We start from the raw sequence: 15,905 nt of genomic DNA on the forward strand, positions 1-15,905 counted from the left end.
CGCTTCAAACCAAACACACTGCTTCAGGTAGAACAAACACACACATTTATTAACTACAAAAGATTGACTTATAATCACTTAAAATCTAAGCACAAGAAGTTAGATTTGGTCAATGAAATAAAAGCAAAATGCATACTAAGCTGATCTTAACACTTTCAGTGCCCTTACAAACTTAGATGCTTCTCACCACAGTCTGGCTGGTTGCCCTTCAGCAACCAGCAAAGGTTCTCCCCTTTGATCAGCGCATCAGTTGCTTGGTGGTGGTGTCTGTGGATGGAGGTGGAAGAGCGAGTGCATGGCCAATGTCTCTCCCTTTTATCATGTCCTTTCTTCCTTCTTGGCTTCCCCCCCCCCCTTCAGAGTCAGGTGAACATTACTTCATCATAGTCCCAAACTGACCAGGGGAAGGGGGGTAGATCCTTTGTTGCTGTCTAGGCCAGTGTCCTTTGTTCCTGTGAGGCTGGGCTGGTTTGTCCCATACATGCCCTGATGAGGTGTGAACTGCCCCTCTGCTCCTGGAGAGTTTTGCCTGGGTTTGAGGACACATTTTCAGCCTCATAACTATATACATGAAATTACAACCTATAACATCACTATAACAACCATGCTCAATGCATCAGGAGCCTTCCAAAGACACCCGACATGACAAACTTTGTACTGGATCCCACACAATCATTTTATAAGGATGAAAACATGGGGGTGCAGGGTGTCCCCCCAGAGGTACAGAGTGTCACAGTGGCAGTGATTTAATATATTCTGAAACACACACACACACACACACCCCAGTGGATGTGATCCTGTGAAGTGCTGAGCCCCTCCTCCACCACCAGGTATCCCCTGTTCCTATTGACTTTAGTGCTGCATACCTCTCTCAGGTGGACTTCAGCACCTTGAAGGATCACAACAAGATGTTTCCATCTTTCTAGATCTACTCAGGTTTTTTTCAGGAGGCAGGTGGATGGTTTTATGTTTATTGGGCTAGATCCTCAGCTAGTGGGAATCAGATCAACTCCATCAAATTCAATGGAGTTATACCAATTTACTCCAGGATCTTCTTATCTTAGAATCATAGGACTGGAAAGGACCTCGAGAGGTCATCTAGTCCTGTCCTCTGCACTCATGGCAGGACTTAGTATTATCTAGACCAGTGGTCTCCAAAGTGGGGTGCGTGCACCTCAGCGGGTGCACAAGAGGATCCATGGGGGTGCACTGCAGGAGGAGCGCTTTTTTTTTTTTTTGGCTTCAACAAAAATGGTAGAGCCGGCGCGGCAGGGGGTGCGTGCTCAAAAAATTTTTACTGATAGGGGTGTGCGATCAAAAAAGTTTGGAGACCACTGATCTAGACCATCCCTGACAGGTGTTTGTCTGACCTGCTCTTAAAAATCACCAATGATAGAGATTCCACAACCTCCCTAGGCAATTTCTTTCAGTGCGTAACCACCCTGACAGGAAATTTTCCTAATGTCCAATCTAAACTGCCCTTACTGCAATTTAAGCCCATTGCTTCTTGACCTATCCTCAGAGGTTAAGGAGAGCAATTTACCTACCTCCTCCTTTTAAGAACTTTTTACATACTTGAAAACTGTTATGTCCCCTCTCAGTCTTCTGTTTTCCAGAAGAAACAAACCCAATTTTTTCAATCTTCCCTCATAGGTCATGTTTTCTAGACCTTTAATCATTTTTGTTGCTCTTCTCTGGACTTAATCCAATTCATCCACATCTTTCCTGAAATGTGGCACCCAGAACTGGACACAGTACTCTAACTGAGGCCTGATCAGCGTGGAGTAAAGCAGAAAAATTTCTTCTTGTGTCTTGCTTACAATACTCCTGCTAATACATCCCAGAAGGATATTTGCTTTTTTTTTGCACAACAGTGTTACACTGCTGACTCATATTTAGCTTGTGATCCACTATGATCTTGTTTTAGGCCTCATGATGTAAGTACCATACACAGTTACTGTTCATGCTTTTGGGGCATGATTAGACATTCCATTAAGAAAACAGGATGCTGGAGTTCAAAAAACAGGCCTGATTGTGAAGAAAATATAAACAGAAGTTTAAAAACGGGTGACATGACACTCCCTCCCAAAATAACCCAACCACAAAGAACAGAGTGAGCAGCATCTACTCCTCTCAGAAGGAAGCGAAGCGGTCAAAAACAGGAACTCATAAACTAAAATTAAATAATTGTCCATAAGGGGTCATGCTTTTACTGTAGCCTATTAGAGGAGAAAGGTGGTCCTGGCTGGCCTAGTACCACATAGAAAACTCAACTTATTGCAGAGTGCGTTACTTTCCATTTAGCCTTCTGCTGCTCCGAGAAGGAACCAGGACAATGAGAATTTTCCCTGGCTGGGGCTGGATTGTTTTCCCAGGTGAGGAGGAGTTCTTTAGAGGTCAGTGGAATGAGGGCAGAGGCCTAAGAATCCTGCTACGGGATTTTTGTCATCAATATCGGTGGGAGGAGGATATTACTAGGAAGGGACTGTTGGAACAAAGGCAATGGTTTCAAACCTGCATACCCAAATTTAAACCTGCATTTAGATGCCTAATTTTAGACACACACGTTTGAACATTTTGGCTAAAGAATAAATTCCCAGAAGCAGTCTCCAGGTAGGAACCCAAACTGCAGAACTCCACCTGGAAACGGTTTTTAATCTAAGAGCTGAAGCATTAAGGGAAAGTTTTCAATACTGCTACAGTAACTTTGCAAATGAGACTCTGGCTGCTAAGCGACTTAATCGAAGTGCCGAAGTCTCATTGAAAGTCAACAGGACTTAGGCACCTAGTGGGGTTTACAAAAAACGCATAAGCAGCCTAAGCACCTATAGTCACATTAGGCACTTTTGTAAACCCCACTAGGTATCGAGCTATAGCTTTACTTGCTGAAATACATTTGTAAAAATCTGCCCTTTGATCTGCTGTAGATAAGGTAGCATTTTTGAAAGTGATCTAAGTGGTTTGGAAACATTCAGGTACCATAGAATGTTAATACTTGCCTGCCAATGATCTTCGAATATTTCCATGCGTGCCTGCTGCTGAAAGGTCAGGAGGTTTGAACTGTGGCATTAACACCTCTCCCCTACTCTAAGCTTCATGCACTTTGCTGAGCTGATAATCTATTGTTAGCAATATGACTGATGGCAGTTCTGTCCCTAATGCGTACAACCAGTGTGCATATGCACCTTGGGATATACCGTTAGAAAAATTACTTTGGGGGTATTAGGTCTACTCACCTGCTGATATATCTGTTTGGTCATTAAAGAAATGTTTGCTGCAACATGCCTGCAGTCTAGCACAATGATAAAAAGGACTGGAAAATTGTTAGAGGACAGAAAGGCATTTCCCTTGATTATAAATGAACATGTTCATTTCTGTGAAAGGACTTTGGTTGACGAGTATTGCTTTTGGGTACAGCATTGGCTAGGAATTGGATTTGGAGATTAGCTTGGGTAACACAGTCTTCTGGGGTAGTTATAGAGTCGCCTTGCAAATTGGTCTGTGCGGATGTTTGCGAATTCAGCCCAAGGTTATATAAAGTCACTAGTGATGTTGAGTACCTCGAAGGCCCCCACGCCCCCCTGCAGCAATTGTGAGGCGTGGGTGCTCAGCCCTTTTTGAAAATTCAGAACTCTTCAAAGGGGTTGCAAACGGGGTACTCAAAAATCACGACTCTTTTGTAAACTCTTGGCCTTACTTTAGTAAGAAGACACAGGTTTCTTGATGCTCATGGTTGGGTGTCCTACAGACGCTACGAGTATACAAGTAGATGTTTAAAAATTGTCTATATTTGTTTCTTATTCATTTTATCTTCTGTGCAACATGGATGTAACAAAGCTCTGCTGAACAGCCTGGTTCCCCTCCTCTTATCACCTGTCCTGGTGGCTGTGTAGTAATGGAATTTCCTTTCCATGCTCAGACCTGGCACAGCTGTAGAAACACTTCGGACTCACAGCAATATGATCCTGAAGGAAAGAAGTGTCTCCCTCCCCTCTCTAGGTTTCTAATACTTACCGCACAGTGAAGGAATTGAAAGGAGTTTGATAGGTAGGTGGCTAGCCGAGTTCCTGGTGATTACTTTAATGCTGGTTGCGATCTTATTAGTAATGATGTGTTAGGGTGCCTATAGCCGTGAAGAGGCATCTTTATATCATCTAAATCTAAATAAATAAAATGCTAGATAATGTCAGCGCATCTTACAAATATTAGGTTAAAGGACACACTGGTGTTTTTCCACTCCCTGCCATTGATCAATTTCCCCCCCAAAATAATAAAGGTGTGGGAAAGCGGAGCCAAAGAGGCCAGAATGTGTGTGTCACTATCCTAGATGAGGGGGTGTGTGGGGGGAGGGGGAGATTTAACATAGCACTTTGGAACTAAGAAGCTCAGGTTATTAGTTAATTTCAGAGAAGTTGTTTAGGTAGGGCTGGAGGAGGAAGGTCTTACAGACGATCCCAACTCTCCCACACAAGTGAGAAGAAGAAAAAACCCCAAAAAGGAAAACATTTAGTCTGTTTTTGGACAGCCAAGCCAATGTTTTCTTTTGATACATGGGAATCTACACGAGATAGGAAGATACAGGTAACTAGTTCTGAACTGTCCGATTGTAAAGATGCAGACAGTACTACCAGCCAGTCAGATTGGTTCCTCATCCTGATGCTATTTATAAATCTTCTCTGCTACCAAAAACAAAAATGATTAATTATTGGGCTGCTGGATGATCGAGGTGCTAAAGGAGCACTCAGGGAAGACCAGGCCATTGCAGAGAAGCTGAATGAATTCTTTGCATCAATCTTCACTGCAGAGGATGTGAGGGAGATTCCCACATCTGAGCCATTCTTTTTAGGTGACAACTCTGAGGAACTGTCCCAGATTGAGGTGTCAATAGAGGAGGTTTTGGAAAATATTGATAAATTAAACAGTAATATGCACCTTGGACCAGATGGTATTCACCCAAGAGTTCTGAAGGAACTCAAATGTGAAGTTGCAGCTACCAACTGCGATATGTAACCTATAGCTTAAATCAGCCTCGGTAACAGATGACTGGTAGATAGCCAATATGACACAGATTTTTTAAAAACAGGATCCAGAGCAATCCTGGGAATTACAGGCTAATAAGCCTAACTTCAGTACCAGGCAAATTGGTTGAAACTACAGTAAAGAACAGAATTAGACACATATGAACACAATAGGTTGGGGAAGAGTCACCACAGTTTTTGTAAAGGAAAATCATACCTCATCCTCTTTGAGTCAACAAGCGGATAAGGATGATCTAACAGATATAATGTACTTGGACTTTCAGAAAGCCTTTGACAAGGTGCTTCACCAAGGCCTCATAAGCAAAGTAGGCAGTCATGGGTTAAGAGGGAAGGTCCTCTTATGGATCAGTAACTGTTAAAAGATAGGAAAAAGGATAGGAACAAATATCTTTCACAGTGAAGACAGGATCTGTACTGGGACTAGTGCTGTTCAACATATTCAGAAGTGATCTGGAAAAAGGGGTACACAGTGAGATGGCAAAGTTTGCAGGTGATATAAAATTATTCAGGATAGTTAAGTCCAAAGCATGCTGAAGAGCTAGAAAGGGATCTCACAAAACTGGGTGACTGGGCAACAAAATAGCAGATGAAATTCAATGTTGACAAATGCAAAGTAATGCACATTGGAAAACAGAATCCCAACTATATATTATATACATACATACATACACACACACACACACACACACAAAACACAACACAATGGGGTCTAAAATAGCTGTTGCCACTCAAGAAAGATCTTGGAGTCATTGTGATAGTTCTCTGAAAACATCTGCTCAATGTGCAGCAGCAGTCAAAAAAAAATTAACAATGTTAGGAACCGTTAGGAACAGGATAGATAATAAAAGACAGAAAATAACATAATGCCGCTATATGAATCCATGGTACTCTCACACCTTCAATACTGTTTGCAGGTCAGGTCACCCCATCTCAAAACGTATATTAGATTTGGAAAAAGGACAAAGAAGGGCAACAAAAATGATTAGGGAACAGCTTCCCTAAGTTTGTGACTGTTCATTTTAGAAAGGAGGTGACTAAGGGGCGGTGGGTGTGACTAGGGATGTCTTATTTACTCCTTTATACAAACACAAGAACCTGGGGACACTTAATGAAATCAATAGCCAGCAGTTTTAAAACAAACATAAGGAAGTACTTCTTCACACAATGCACAGGTCAACCTGTGGAGCTCATTGCCAGGGGATGTGGTGAAGGCCAAAAATATAACTGGGATCAAAATAAGAATTAGAGAAGTTCATGGAGGATAGGTCCATCAATGGCTATTAACCAAGATGGTCAGAGATGCAACCCAATGCTTTAGGTGTCCCTAAATCTCTGACTGCCAGAACCTGGGCTGGGATGACAGGATGGATCAGTCAAAAAAATTGCCCTGTTCTCATAGACTCAGACTTTAGGGCCAGAAGAGAGACCATAACGATTGTATAGTCTGACCTGCACATTGCAGGCCACAGAACCTCAGCCACCCACTCCTGTAATAGACCCATAACCTCTGGCTGAGTTACTAAGTTCTCAAATAATTGTTTAAAGACGTCCAGTTGCACAGAATCCACCATTCACACTAGTTTAAACCTGCAAGTGATCCATGCCCCATGCTGCAGAGGAAGGCAAAAAAACTCCAGGGTGTCTGCCAATCTGACCCAGGGGAAAATTCCTTCTCAACCTCAAATATAGTGATCAGTTAAACCCTGAGCATGTGGGCAAGACCCATCAGTCAGACACCTGGGAAAGAATTGGCTGTAGTAACTCAGAGCCCTCCCCATCTAGTGTCCCATCTCCAGCCGTTGGATATATTTGCTAATAGCTGTCGCAGATCGGCTAGATGCTATTATAGGCAGTCTTGTCATCCCCTCCATAAACTTATCAAGCTCAGTCTTGAAGACTGTCAGGTTTTTTGCCCTCTCTACTCTCTTTGGAAGGCTGTTCAGAACTTCACTCCTCTGATGGTTAAAAACCTTCATTTAATTTCAAGCCTAAACTTGTTGATGACCAGTTTATATCCATCGGTTCTGTTCACTCCCTCTGAAGCATTTGGCATTGGCCACTGTCTGAAGACAGGATACTGAGCTAGATGGACCTTTGGTCTGACCCACTATAGCCGTTCTTATGTTCTTATCTCCATTTCTTTCTGGATTTTTTTTTTCGTAGGATGTTGGGCTTTGATTGGCCCTCAGGAGGCAAGCGGTCCCCTGGGCGGAGAGCTCACTGTACAGTGTTGGTATGGCAGAGGTTATGAGAATTATATTAAATACTGGTGCAGAGGAACAACTTGGACATCCTGCCTCATAGTTGTTACAACAGGATCAGAGGCAATGGTGAAGCGCGACAGAGTTTCCATCAAAGACAGTCACACTTTCTGCATGTTCATAGTGACCATGAAAAACCTCACAGAGAAAGACTCTGGGACTTACTGGTGTGGGATAGACAAACTGGGATTGGATCTCATGTTCTCTGTGAAAGTGAATGTTCTTCCAGGTAAGTTCCTGCATGAGTCTTCTTTGATTTTTACTGCCTTAAGTCTGCACACAGACTTATACTGGAACAAGGAGTGTGAATTGTAACCAGACGTAATTACTGCAGTGCACGTTTGTATGTAGACCAGTCCGAAGATGTAAGCTAAACTGATAAAAACAATTTTAAACCTGGGGTCTAGGAGTGTCCAAGCACAAGGTTGACCTAGTTTAACTAAATTGGCTTAAAGTCACGTGTAGTTAAATCAGTGCAACTGTGTTTTTAGACCAGGCCTAAACTGAAGAGAAATGTATAAGGGATATAAACCCTTCTGCTTCAGGGCAAAAAACAACCACCAAATGAGGGGAGCTGGAAGAAGTGTCCCCTATGAGCAGATTATTCCTTAATTATGGGACTCTTGCCCCTTCCTCTAAAGTAGTGGCCACTGTCAGAGGCACATCTGCATGGACCACTGGTTTGATCGAGTACGACAATTCCCATGTTCCAGTATAAATAAGTGCCAGAGATGGGTGTAGGAGAACGAATACTGACTTGGGCTAGGATGGCGTGGGGAAGAAGAGGGGAGGCCAGAAACAGCCGGCGGAGCGAGAGCCTAGTAACAAAACAGAATGTTTAAGTTACACATGTGCAGCAGCAACTTGGCTGTGTCCGCCCTGAGCTGGGATATTTTTGCTGAAAGTCAAACTCTCGTTACAAGTTAATTGGAGCTTTGCGTGCGTCGTGGTCAGGCCGTTAATACTATATTTGTAAGGCGATGGGACAGGGCAGCGATCACTGCACAGGAAACCAGGCTTCATCTTTCTAAACCTTTAATAGCTATTTGCAGTTTCAGTCCACAAGAAATAAACCAGGAGATCTAAGTAGAGCCACAGGATTAAAACCAAAGCACCCCACATTGCTGCTAGGAGTCATCCAGCAAATGCATAAACAGGGTGTTCAATACCCTGAAGACAAAGGCAGGTATATACTCAATTAATATGAAGCCAAAATATTCCGCAAAAATCAGAAGACTGTTAACACAGCTAAGTCTGCCTGTTCACAGCTGTTCCTGCCTCACCACCCCCAGCACCAATGAGACAGACAACAGTTCATGCTGCCTCCACTGAGTCTCCTTTCAGATGGACTGCCCCTGAAGTGGCTGAATCCAACTCCACGGTTCACAGCAGCGACCCTCCTGCAGGGTGAGTGTCCAGGCACATTCTAGAGGGGTCATGACCAGGACGTGGGCAGCCTGACCTAGTGATCAGAGCAGGAGCCATGCCAGGTCTGGATACCAGGAGACCTGTATCTGAGATAGGCCAGAGGGCAGACCAAGAGTCAGGTGTTACCAGAAGATCAGAGTCCAAGACAGACCAGAGGCCCAGGCTCACAGGGTGTGCCAGATCAGGATGTCAGAATCAGGTACCATAGCCGCCGACTTCTGCTCCCCCCGGCCCCGCCCCGACTCCACCCCTTCCATGAGGCCCCACCCCCTCCCTGCTCCTATTCCAACTTTTTTCCCCAAATCTCTGCCCCGGCCCCGCCTCTTCCCCCAAGCACGCCACATTCCCGTTCCTCCCTCCCCCTCCCGGAGCGGCCTAACAGCTGTTTGGCAGCAGCCGGGCAGGAAGCACTGGGAGGTAGGTGGAGGAGCAGGGACGCGGCGCGCTCAGGGGAGGAGGTGGGGGGAGGGGAGCTTGGCTGCCGGTGGGTGCAGAGCACCCACTAATTTTCCCCCCATGGGTGCTCCAGCCCTGGAGCACCCACGGAGTCAGTGCCTATGTCAGGTACCAGGAGCTGGTAGCCCAGGGTAGGTGGGCCTAAGCATGGAAAAACCCAGTTGCACAGACCATTTCCTGTACCTCTGCTCAGTTTAAATAGAAACAGGAACCAGTCCGGACCCTCTGAGTTTTCTCACTCAGATCCCAGGACTGGAGTCCTCAGTCAAAGTTCAGGTTTGCGTTCTGGTGGCATGTTGGAACCTACCGGCTGTTAAGAGTCCTGTGGACCAGGGTTTGAGACCAACAGCCCCCGACAAAAGGGCACTGTGGGAGAGCCCATTTCATGGAACATTCTGGCACGGCCGGGGTTTCTACACTGCTCTCGGAGGGCAGGCACTCCCTTCAGAGGACACCCATAGTGCTGGAGGTTTAGAGACATGCTCAACTCCAATAGCATCTGTCTACACTGGCAAGTTTCTGTGCAGTAAAGCAGCTTACTGCGGTGTAACTCCTGAGGTGTACACACTGCCAAGCCACTTAGTGTGCAGAAACTGCGCAGTTGCAGCACTGTTAAAAAAAACAAAACACCCCGACAAGAGGCGTAGAGCTTTCTGCACCGGGGCTACAGCTCCACAGTGCCAGTGCTGCAATTGGCCTCCGGGAGGTGTCCCACAATGCCTGTTCTCGCCTCTCTGGTCATCGGTTTGAACTCTACTGCCCTGCCTTCAGGTGACCAACCATGAGTCCCGCCTCTTAAATTCCTTGGGAATTTTGCAAGTCCCCTTCTTGTTTGCTCGGTGACACGTGCAGTGGTCTCAGTGCATCTTTCCAGGTGACCATGGCTGCTCCACGCACCAGGAGATCCCCTGCTTGGAGCAATGCCAAGCTGCAGGACCTCAGCAGCATTTGTGGAGAGGAGGCTATCCCAGTCCCAGCTGCGTTCCAGCCATAGGAATGATGATACCTACAGACAGATTTCACGATGCGTGATAGATCTATTTTCCAGCCACACTCAGGTCACACCAGCAAGCCTTTCTTGGCGTGGTAGAAAGGAACTTTACTTTAAGGTTGGAAGCAACAAAATCAGAGACAGCTTTATTTAAGCAATTGCAAGGGAAGAATACAGCTGGCAGAGAGCATTTTTGCCTTGGTTTTTTTAAAGCACAAACAAATGCACACAAACATGTGCATTAAAAACATTTGCATTTTATTTCAGCTATTACTTTTCCCCCTTCAAAACATCGTTAACTCAAGGCTAGGTCACACGGACTATTTTGCTGTTTCTCACTTGTTTCTTGTTTTTAAAAGAGGGCGTCATCACAACCCCTTTGTCCGGACTGAACACACCTGTGTTCTTTTTTTAAATGCATTATTACAACCCCTCAACTTAATAGGTCTGACTTAAGCCACACATTGGCTTACCCTGGGGCAACACCACATTTCCCAGCCCTGCGTATGCATACAACTAACCTTACATGGGGCAACCAGTTCCCCAACAACACTTTGTGTCTGATCTTGTTGCATAAACAAAAGTTCGCATGGCGTGAGCCCAAAGGGACAGATGGCCCCACGGTCAGTCCTCCTCCGATACCCCAATAGAGATTTCAAAAGGTCTCTTACCTCTGAGTTGGCGCCTGGGGTTCGAAGGGGGACGGTCTGTAGCGGTCACTGCATCAGCTGGGCATAGCCATCCAAGTCATGGCACCAAATATTGTGGTAGAAACAAACTCCACTCTTAGGTTGGAAGCAACAAAATCAGACAGCTTTATTCAAGCAATTGCAAGGGAAGAATACAGCTGGCAGAGAGCATCTCTGCCTCAGTTTCTCCAAAGTACAAACAAAATCACACAAACATTTATACCTCTTGTGACGTGCATTAATTAAAAACATCGGCATTTTATTTAGGCTATTTTTTTTACCTTTTTTCCCCCCCCAAAACATTGTTATCTCAAGGCTAAGTCACACTGACTATTTTGCTGTTTCTCACTTGCTTCTAATGTAAGCCCTGCTTTTACAGGTCTCGCAATATTAGGCTAACATTTAGCTCAACAATTGCTCTGTCTCTGCTGTTAAATAGCTGCACTTAAACCCTCCTCTTCTTTCTCTGCTTCCACATTGGCAAGCATGAGGGCTGGAGACTTTTTAAAAAATGAAAACTGAGACTCTGCCCTCATCACAGGACTCCAGGGGCTGAGACCACAGGCAGTTGCACCCAGAGGTTTTCTAGACATGAGACAAAGCACACACATCACTGCCTACCAGTTCCCATCTGAACCCAGCTCTGCCTCACTGAGCATTAGGAATGTAAATGTAAAAAATTAACTGGCTGCTGAAGTCAAGGGACTGGCACTTAGACTGTATGGCAGGGGTTAGGAGATCCAAATTCTGTTCCCAGCTCTTCCACTATCTCACTGTAGCACATTGGAGATAGTCACTAAACGTCCATGCCTCAGTTTCTCTCTCTGCAAAATGGGGGTAATACTCACACGTCTCAGTCAAAGGCAATGAGCTCTTTGATTAAAATGCTACCTAAACAAAGTGCAAGTATCAAGCAGGGTAGATACAGACTTTCTTTTCCTCTTGCTTTTAGTACAACAGACCCAGTCCTCCATATCCTGACACCATGCATCCTGCTGGTTCTGCCTCTGATTTTGCTCACTGTTGTACTGTTTAGAAGGATGACGCAGAGGAGAAACAAAGGTAAAAATGATCCCTTTCCCAAGTAATGAGTCACTTTACTCATTGCTCAGTGCAGCCTGCCTATTCAGTTTCATTTCTCTGACCCGCAGTGCTCCTTTCACCAAACGTAACTGCAGAGAAACTGTCTCCAAATATATCACAAGCATCTAGCCACAGCCACTCCCACCCCAGCAACCCCTCACACAGACAGGGTATGCGAAAATTGGAAGGCAGCCGGTCTACACAGGATCAAACCCCAATCTCAGTCATAGCATAGGCATCTAACACAGGCCAACTGGATGGGTGGGCATGTTTATTTCTAAGAAGCCTGCGATTTTTTAAGTGCATACGTTCCAATAGAAATCAAAAGAAAACAATTGAGAAACCCAGCAGTAGAGGGTCTCTCACTAACCTGATGGTGAATCACCAGCTCTTTGACAGCCACTGCTATAAAGGCTTTCTGTACCTCCAAAGCCCCAAGCTGGCTTGGGTTTTGCACTCTGGGAATTGCTGAACCTCTGACTTTATTAGCCACAGCTGGGCTAAGCAGGTTCTAATAGCCAGAAGCAAAGAGACCAATTCCCTCCCTCCTGGAACAACCTCTGTAAGACCTCCTTTTATTGGGTAACACTGATCTTTCCTCCTAGCTTCAATGACCTGCAGCTGGGCTTTAATTAGCCTGATACTGGAGTTCTCTTTTACTGGCTCTGGCACACAGTAAGAAAGAACACTGCAGCTGTTTAGAAAGCAAAAGGAAAGTTAATGATTTTTCCCCTGCCTGTATCACACACACACAAAGCAGAAGAGCCAGGGCTTGTCTACGTGAGAAAGTTGCACCAGTTTAACTTCCCTTTGTCCTGGCAGGAAATGTCTTATATCTGTTTATCTTGCACCTTATTTCAAAAAAAATTAAACCACTATGGAAGCAACTTAACTATTTTGGTGGGGGTTATATCAGGGCATCCCTATTCCATGGTGCCCACAGCCATTCCGTTCGCCCTCCGACTGCTATCCCATGGTGTGTCATTCACACCCAAAGTGACTTACCTGGTTACCTGTTTGCGCTCCATTACCCTGGAGCCACCTGAACCACATGACCCTGCTGGGTTTAAATGCTGCTGGCACATGCCCAAGATCTTCTATTTGCCTCTCAAACTAGTTACAAGTACACAGAGCCTGAGGCCACCTTGTCCCAATGTCTCTCTGCATTGCTGGTGGCAGCTGACTCTCCTTTGGCAGCATAGCTGGCTCCCAAGAAATGCTCCCAAAGCTGGGCATAATGATCCCACCATGTGACGCTGAGGCCAGTCAGACCAGTGTTAAACTCTCTGGCAAGTTTCTGCCCTGCTTAACTATGGGAAGTCCTCCCTGGGTAGTGTTACCTGGCTCTGTCCTCTCCTTGCCAAACATATCCGCAGACTCCTAACCTCATGGTAGCAGGAAAGAGGGGCTGAGCTGTGGAGGAAGGGCAAACACACTGTAGAGCCAGTGTTGCCACTTTCCACGTGCAGTGAAAAGCAGAGTGGATCTGGGAATCCAGAGACGTAGAACTACTTCTGTACTGGGAGGTTCACCTGGTTCATTTAGGCCAGTGGTTCTCAACCTGCGGCCCGCAGGCCACTTGCAGCCCAATCAATACAGAGCTGCAGCTCATGTGACATCCTCAGGGTCATACAGGTAGTATTGGATGCGGCCCACAATGGTAAATAGGTTGAGAACCACTGATTTAGGCCTACTGGGCTGAGTCCATGTTAGCACCACCGGGTTACCCAAGTTCAGTGGGTTACATAGGTACCCAGACAGTCCAGTGTTTACCAAACTCATTCTCAAAAAGCCCTTAGATGATGAAAATTGCTAAGTGTTACGCCTTTTCCGAGGAGAGCTTCATATACCTGGCACTGCATCGAGGTGCTCAGCTATTGGTGTGCCGAGGGCCTTAGAAACACCTAGACACACATAAAAATAGCTTGACTTCACCTTGATGCACTTCCTCTTTCTGGTTCTTTCAGCCCTTGAGGGAGCGCCTGGACAAAGGGAAAAGAACTTCCATCCCTATCGGCTGGTAAGGCAGACCCGAGGCAGATGCCTGAGTTTAGAATATTTCACACATTGCTCAAAAGCTGAAAAAGGCAGTGTTCCAAGGATCGGTCACCTAGTGCTGAATATCAGCCCTCGAAAGGGGGCATCTGTCTCCCCTGTGCTGAAGTAACTGCAGATGTGACCCACACTAGCACGACGTGTGACTTTCTCCCCCTCTAGTGGCTGATCCACATAAAAGAGTTTACTACAACTACCACTTAGCAGAGTTACTGCTGTAGCGTAAGTGGTGGCGTTTTCAGTCTTTTAATGCTGAAAGTGTCAAATTCAACTCCACTGATGACTCTGTTTAGGAGTCATTATTCAAACACATTCAGCAAAGGTGCAGAGAAGAAACTGATTCCTCGCTTCTCTACCCCTATAGCTCCCCAGTGTGGACCTTTGGGAAGAAGGGACTCAGAGTTTTCTCTTTGTTCTGAACACCTCACATGCCTGTTTCAGGTACCTGGAAACACCCCGTCGTCCTTCATTACCAGTGAACCTGCAGCCTCTTGTAAGGCAGCCATCTGCATGCCCATGGAGGAGACACCGGACTCAGCAGCTGATGAGGCTGACTATGAAAATGTCATTCATGAGACCCAGGTAGGAAGAAAGCCCAATGGTTACCACTGTTAGCTGAGTGCTGCTGGAGAGTGTAAGTCACCAGCATGGGAATTCTTCATGAGACCAGAGCAGGGGATAAGGCTGGTCAGATGTTTTCCATCAACATTTTGGATTTTCAATAAAAGAATTCATAGATAGATAGCATCTATGAAGTTTTGATTTTTCATCAGAAAACCAAATAGCCAAAAACTGGAACATTTTGCAGTTTGGGGCAGTTTTCAACTGGAATTGGTTTTGGTTTTTGTTAATGAAAACAAAAGAAAACTGGTTTTTGGTTATTTGATTTTTTGATGACAAGTCCAAGTTTTCCATGGAAATGCCAAAAACATTTGGGTTTGTCCTACTTTTCCATGGAAAAGAGACATGAGACATTTTCCCACTAGCTGATGGAGTAATTAAGTAATGAAGAGAATGTGTGGGCAAATTCTTCCCTCTGGCCCTTCCTTCACAGAGCCTTTTCCTCTGTCTTAAAGATCACCAGTCTCATCTAGTGGCAACAGCTAATGAACTGTACAGGAAAGTGCAACAGAATCAGTTGAGGTCATTTTTCGCTGGTGCCCGGAGCCGCTCCAAACTAATCTGCGTCCTCTGATTCATGGTGCTTTTGTTTCAGGCTTCAAGATCGACAGAAGAGGTTGCTCCTGGCACAGTGAAATTTCCAGCCTCACATCAGCAGACCATCTATGCCAATATGAATCCAAACACACGCAGTAGGACATCCCCCTCTCGTCATCAAGGAAAGCGTGGGAAAAAAAATACTGGATGAAGCTCAATGCTCTTGGAACGTTTCCCCTCCTACTGTTGGAATTTTTAACGCTTGTTCTCATTTCCCTGCAGTTACATAGAAGCTTTCAGATTCCTGTTCCTCCATTAGCAACAGAGGGTCCTGTGGCACCTTTAAGACTAACAGAAGTATTGAGAGCATAAGCTTTTGTGGGTAAGAACCTCACTTCTTCAGACTTGCATCTGAAGAAGTGAGGTTCTTACCCACGAAAGCTTATGCTCCCAATACTTCTGTTAGTCTTAAAGGTGCCACAGGACCCTCTGTTGCTTTTTACAGATTCAGACTAACATGGCTACCCCTCTGATACTTGTTCCTCCATTATTCTTCTTATGCCAGGTCCCCCTGTACTGAGATGCTAGTGTTGCTGCTGATTGTGTCCCATTCCCAGCGAGACTGTTTTCACAGATTTACTTACCGCTCAGTGCTTCTCGTTCTTCACAGCAACTTGAAACAGAACATATTCCTGGTGGCTTCACCTTCTGGATGACTGGGAGCATTTCTAGAAAGACTTTGTAT

The 15,905-nt window shown here is 45.3% G+C and overlaps 1 protein-coding gene across 1 annotated transcript; it reads left to right on the forward strand.

The window, feature by feature from the left end:
- Positions 1 to 2,304: 2,304 nt before the first annotated feature.
- Positions 2,305 to 15,450, forward strand: LOC135887607 (CMRF35-like molecule 5). The gene is made up of 8 exons (XM_065415325.1): positions 2,305 to 2,375; positions 7,203 to 7,529; positions 8,569 to 8,707; positions 11,817 to 11,926; positions 13,915 to 13,967; positions 14,444 to 14,584; positions 15,219 to 15,315; positions 15,443 to 15,450. Exons 1-8 carry the CDS (start codon positions 2,336 to 2,338, stop codon positions 15,448 to 15,450), a joined length of 915 nt encoding a protein of 304 aa, XP_065271397.1. The 5' UTR covers positions 2,305 to 2,335.
- The last annotated feature ends 455 nt before the right edge of the window (positions 15,451 to 15,905 follow it).

The sequence above is a fragment of the Emys orbicularis genome, chromosome 13 (genome assembly GCF_028017835.1).
Source record: "Emys orbicularis isolate rEmyOrb1 chromosome 13, rEmyOrb1.hap1, whole genome shotgun sequence".
Classification (NCBI taxonomy): Eukaryota; Metazoa; Chordata; order Testudines; family Emydidae; genus Emys; species Emys orbicularis.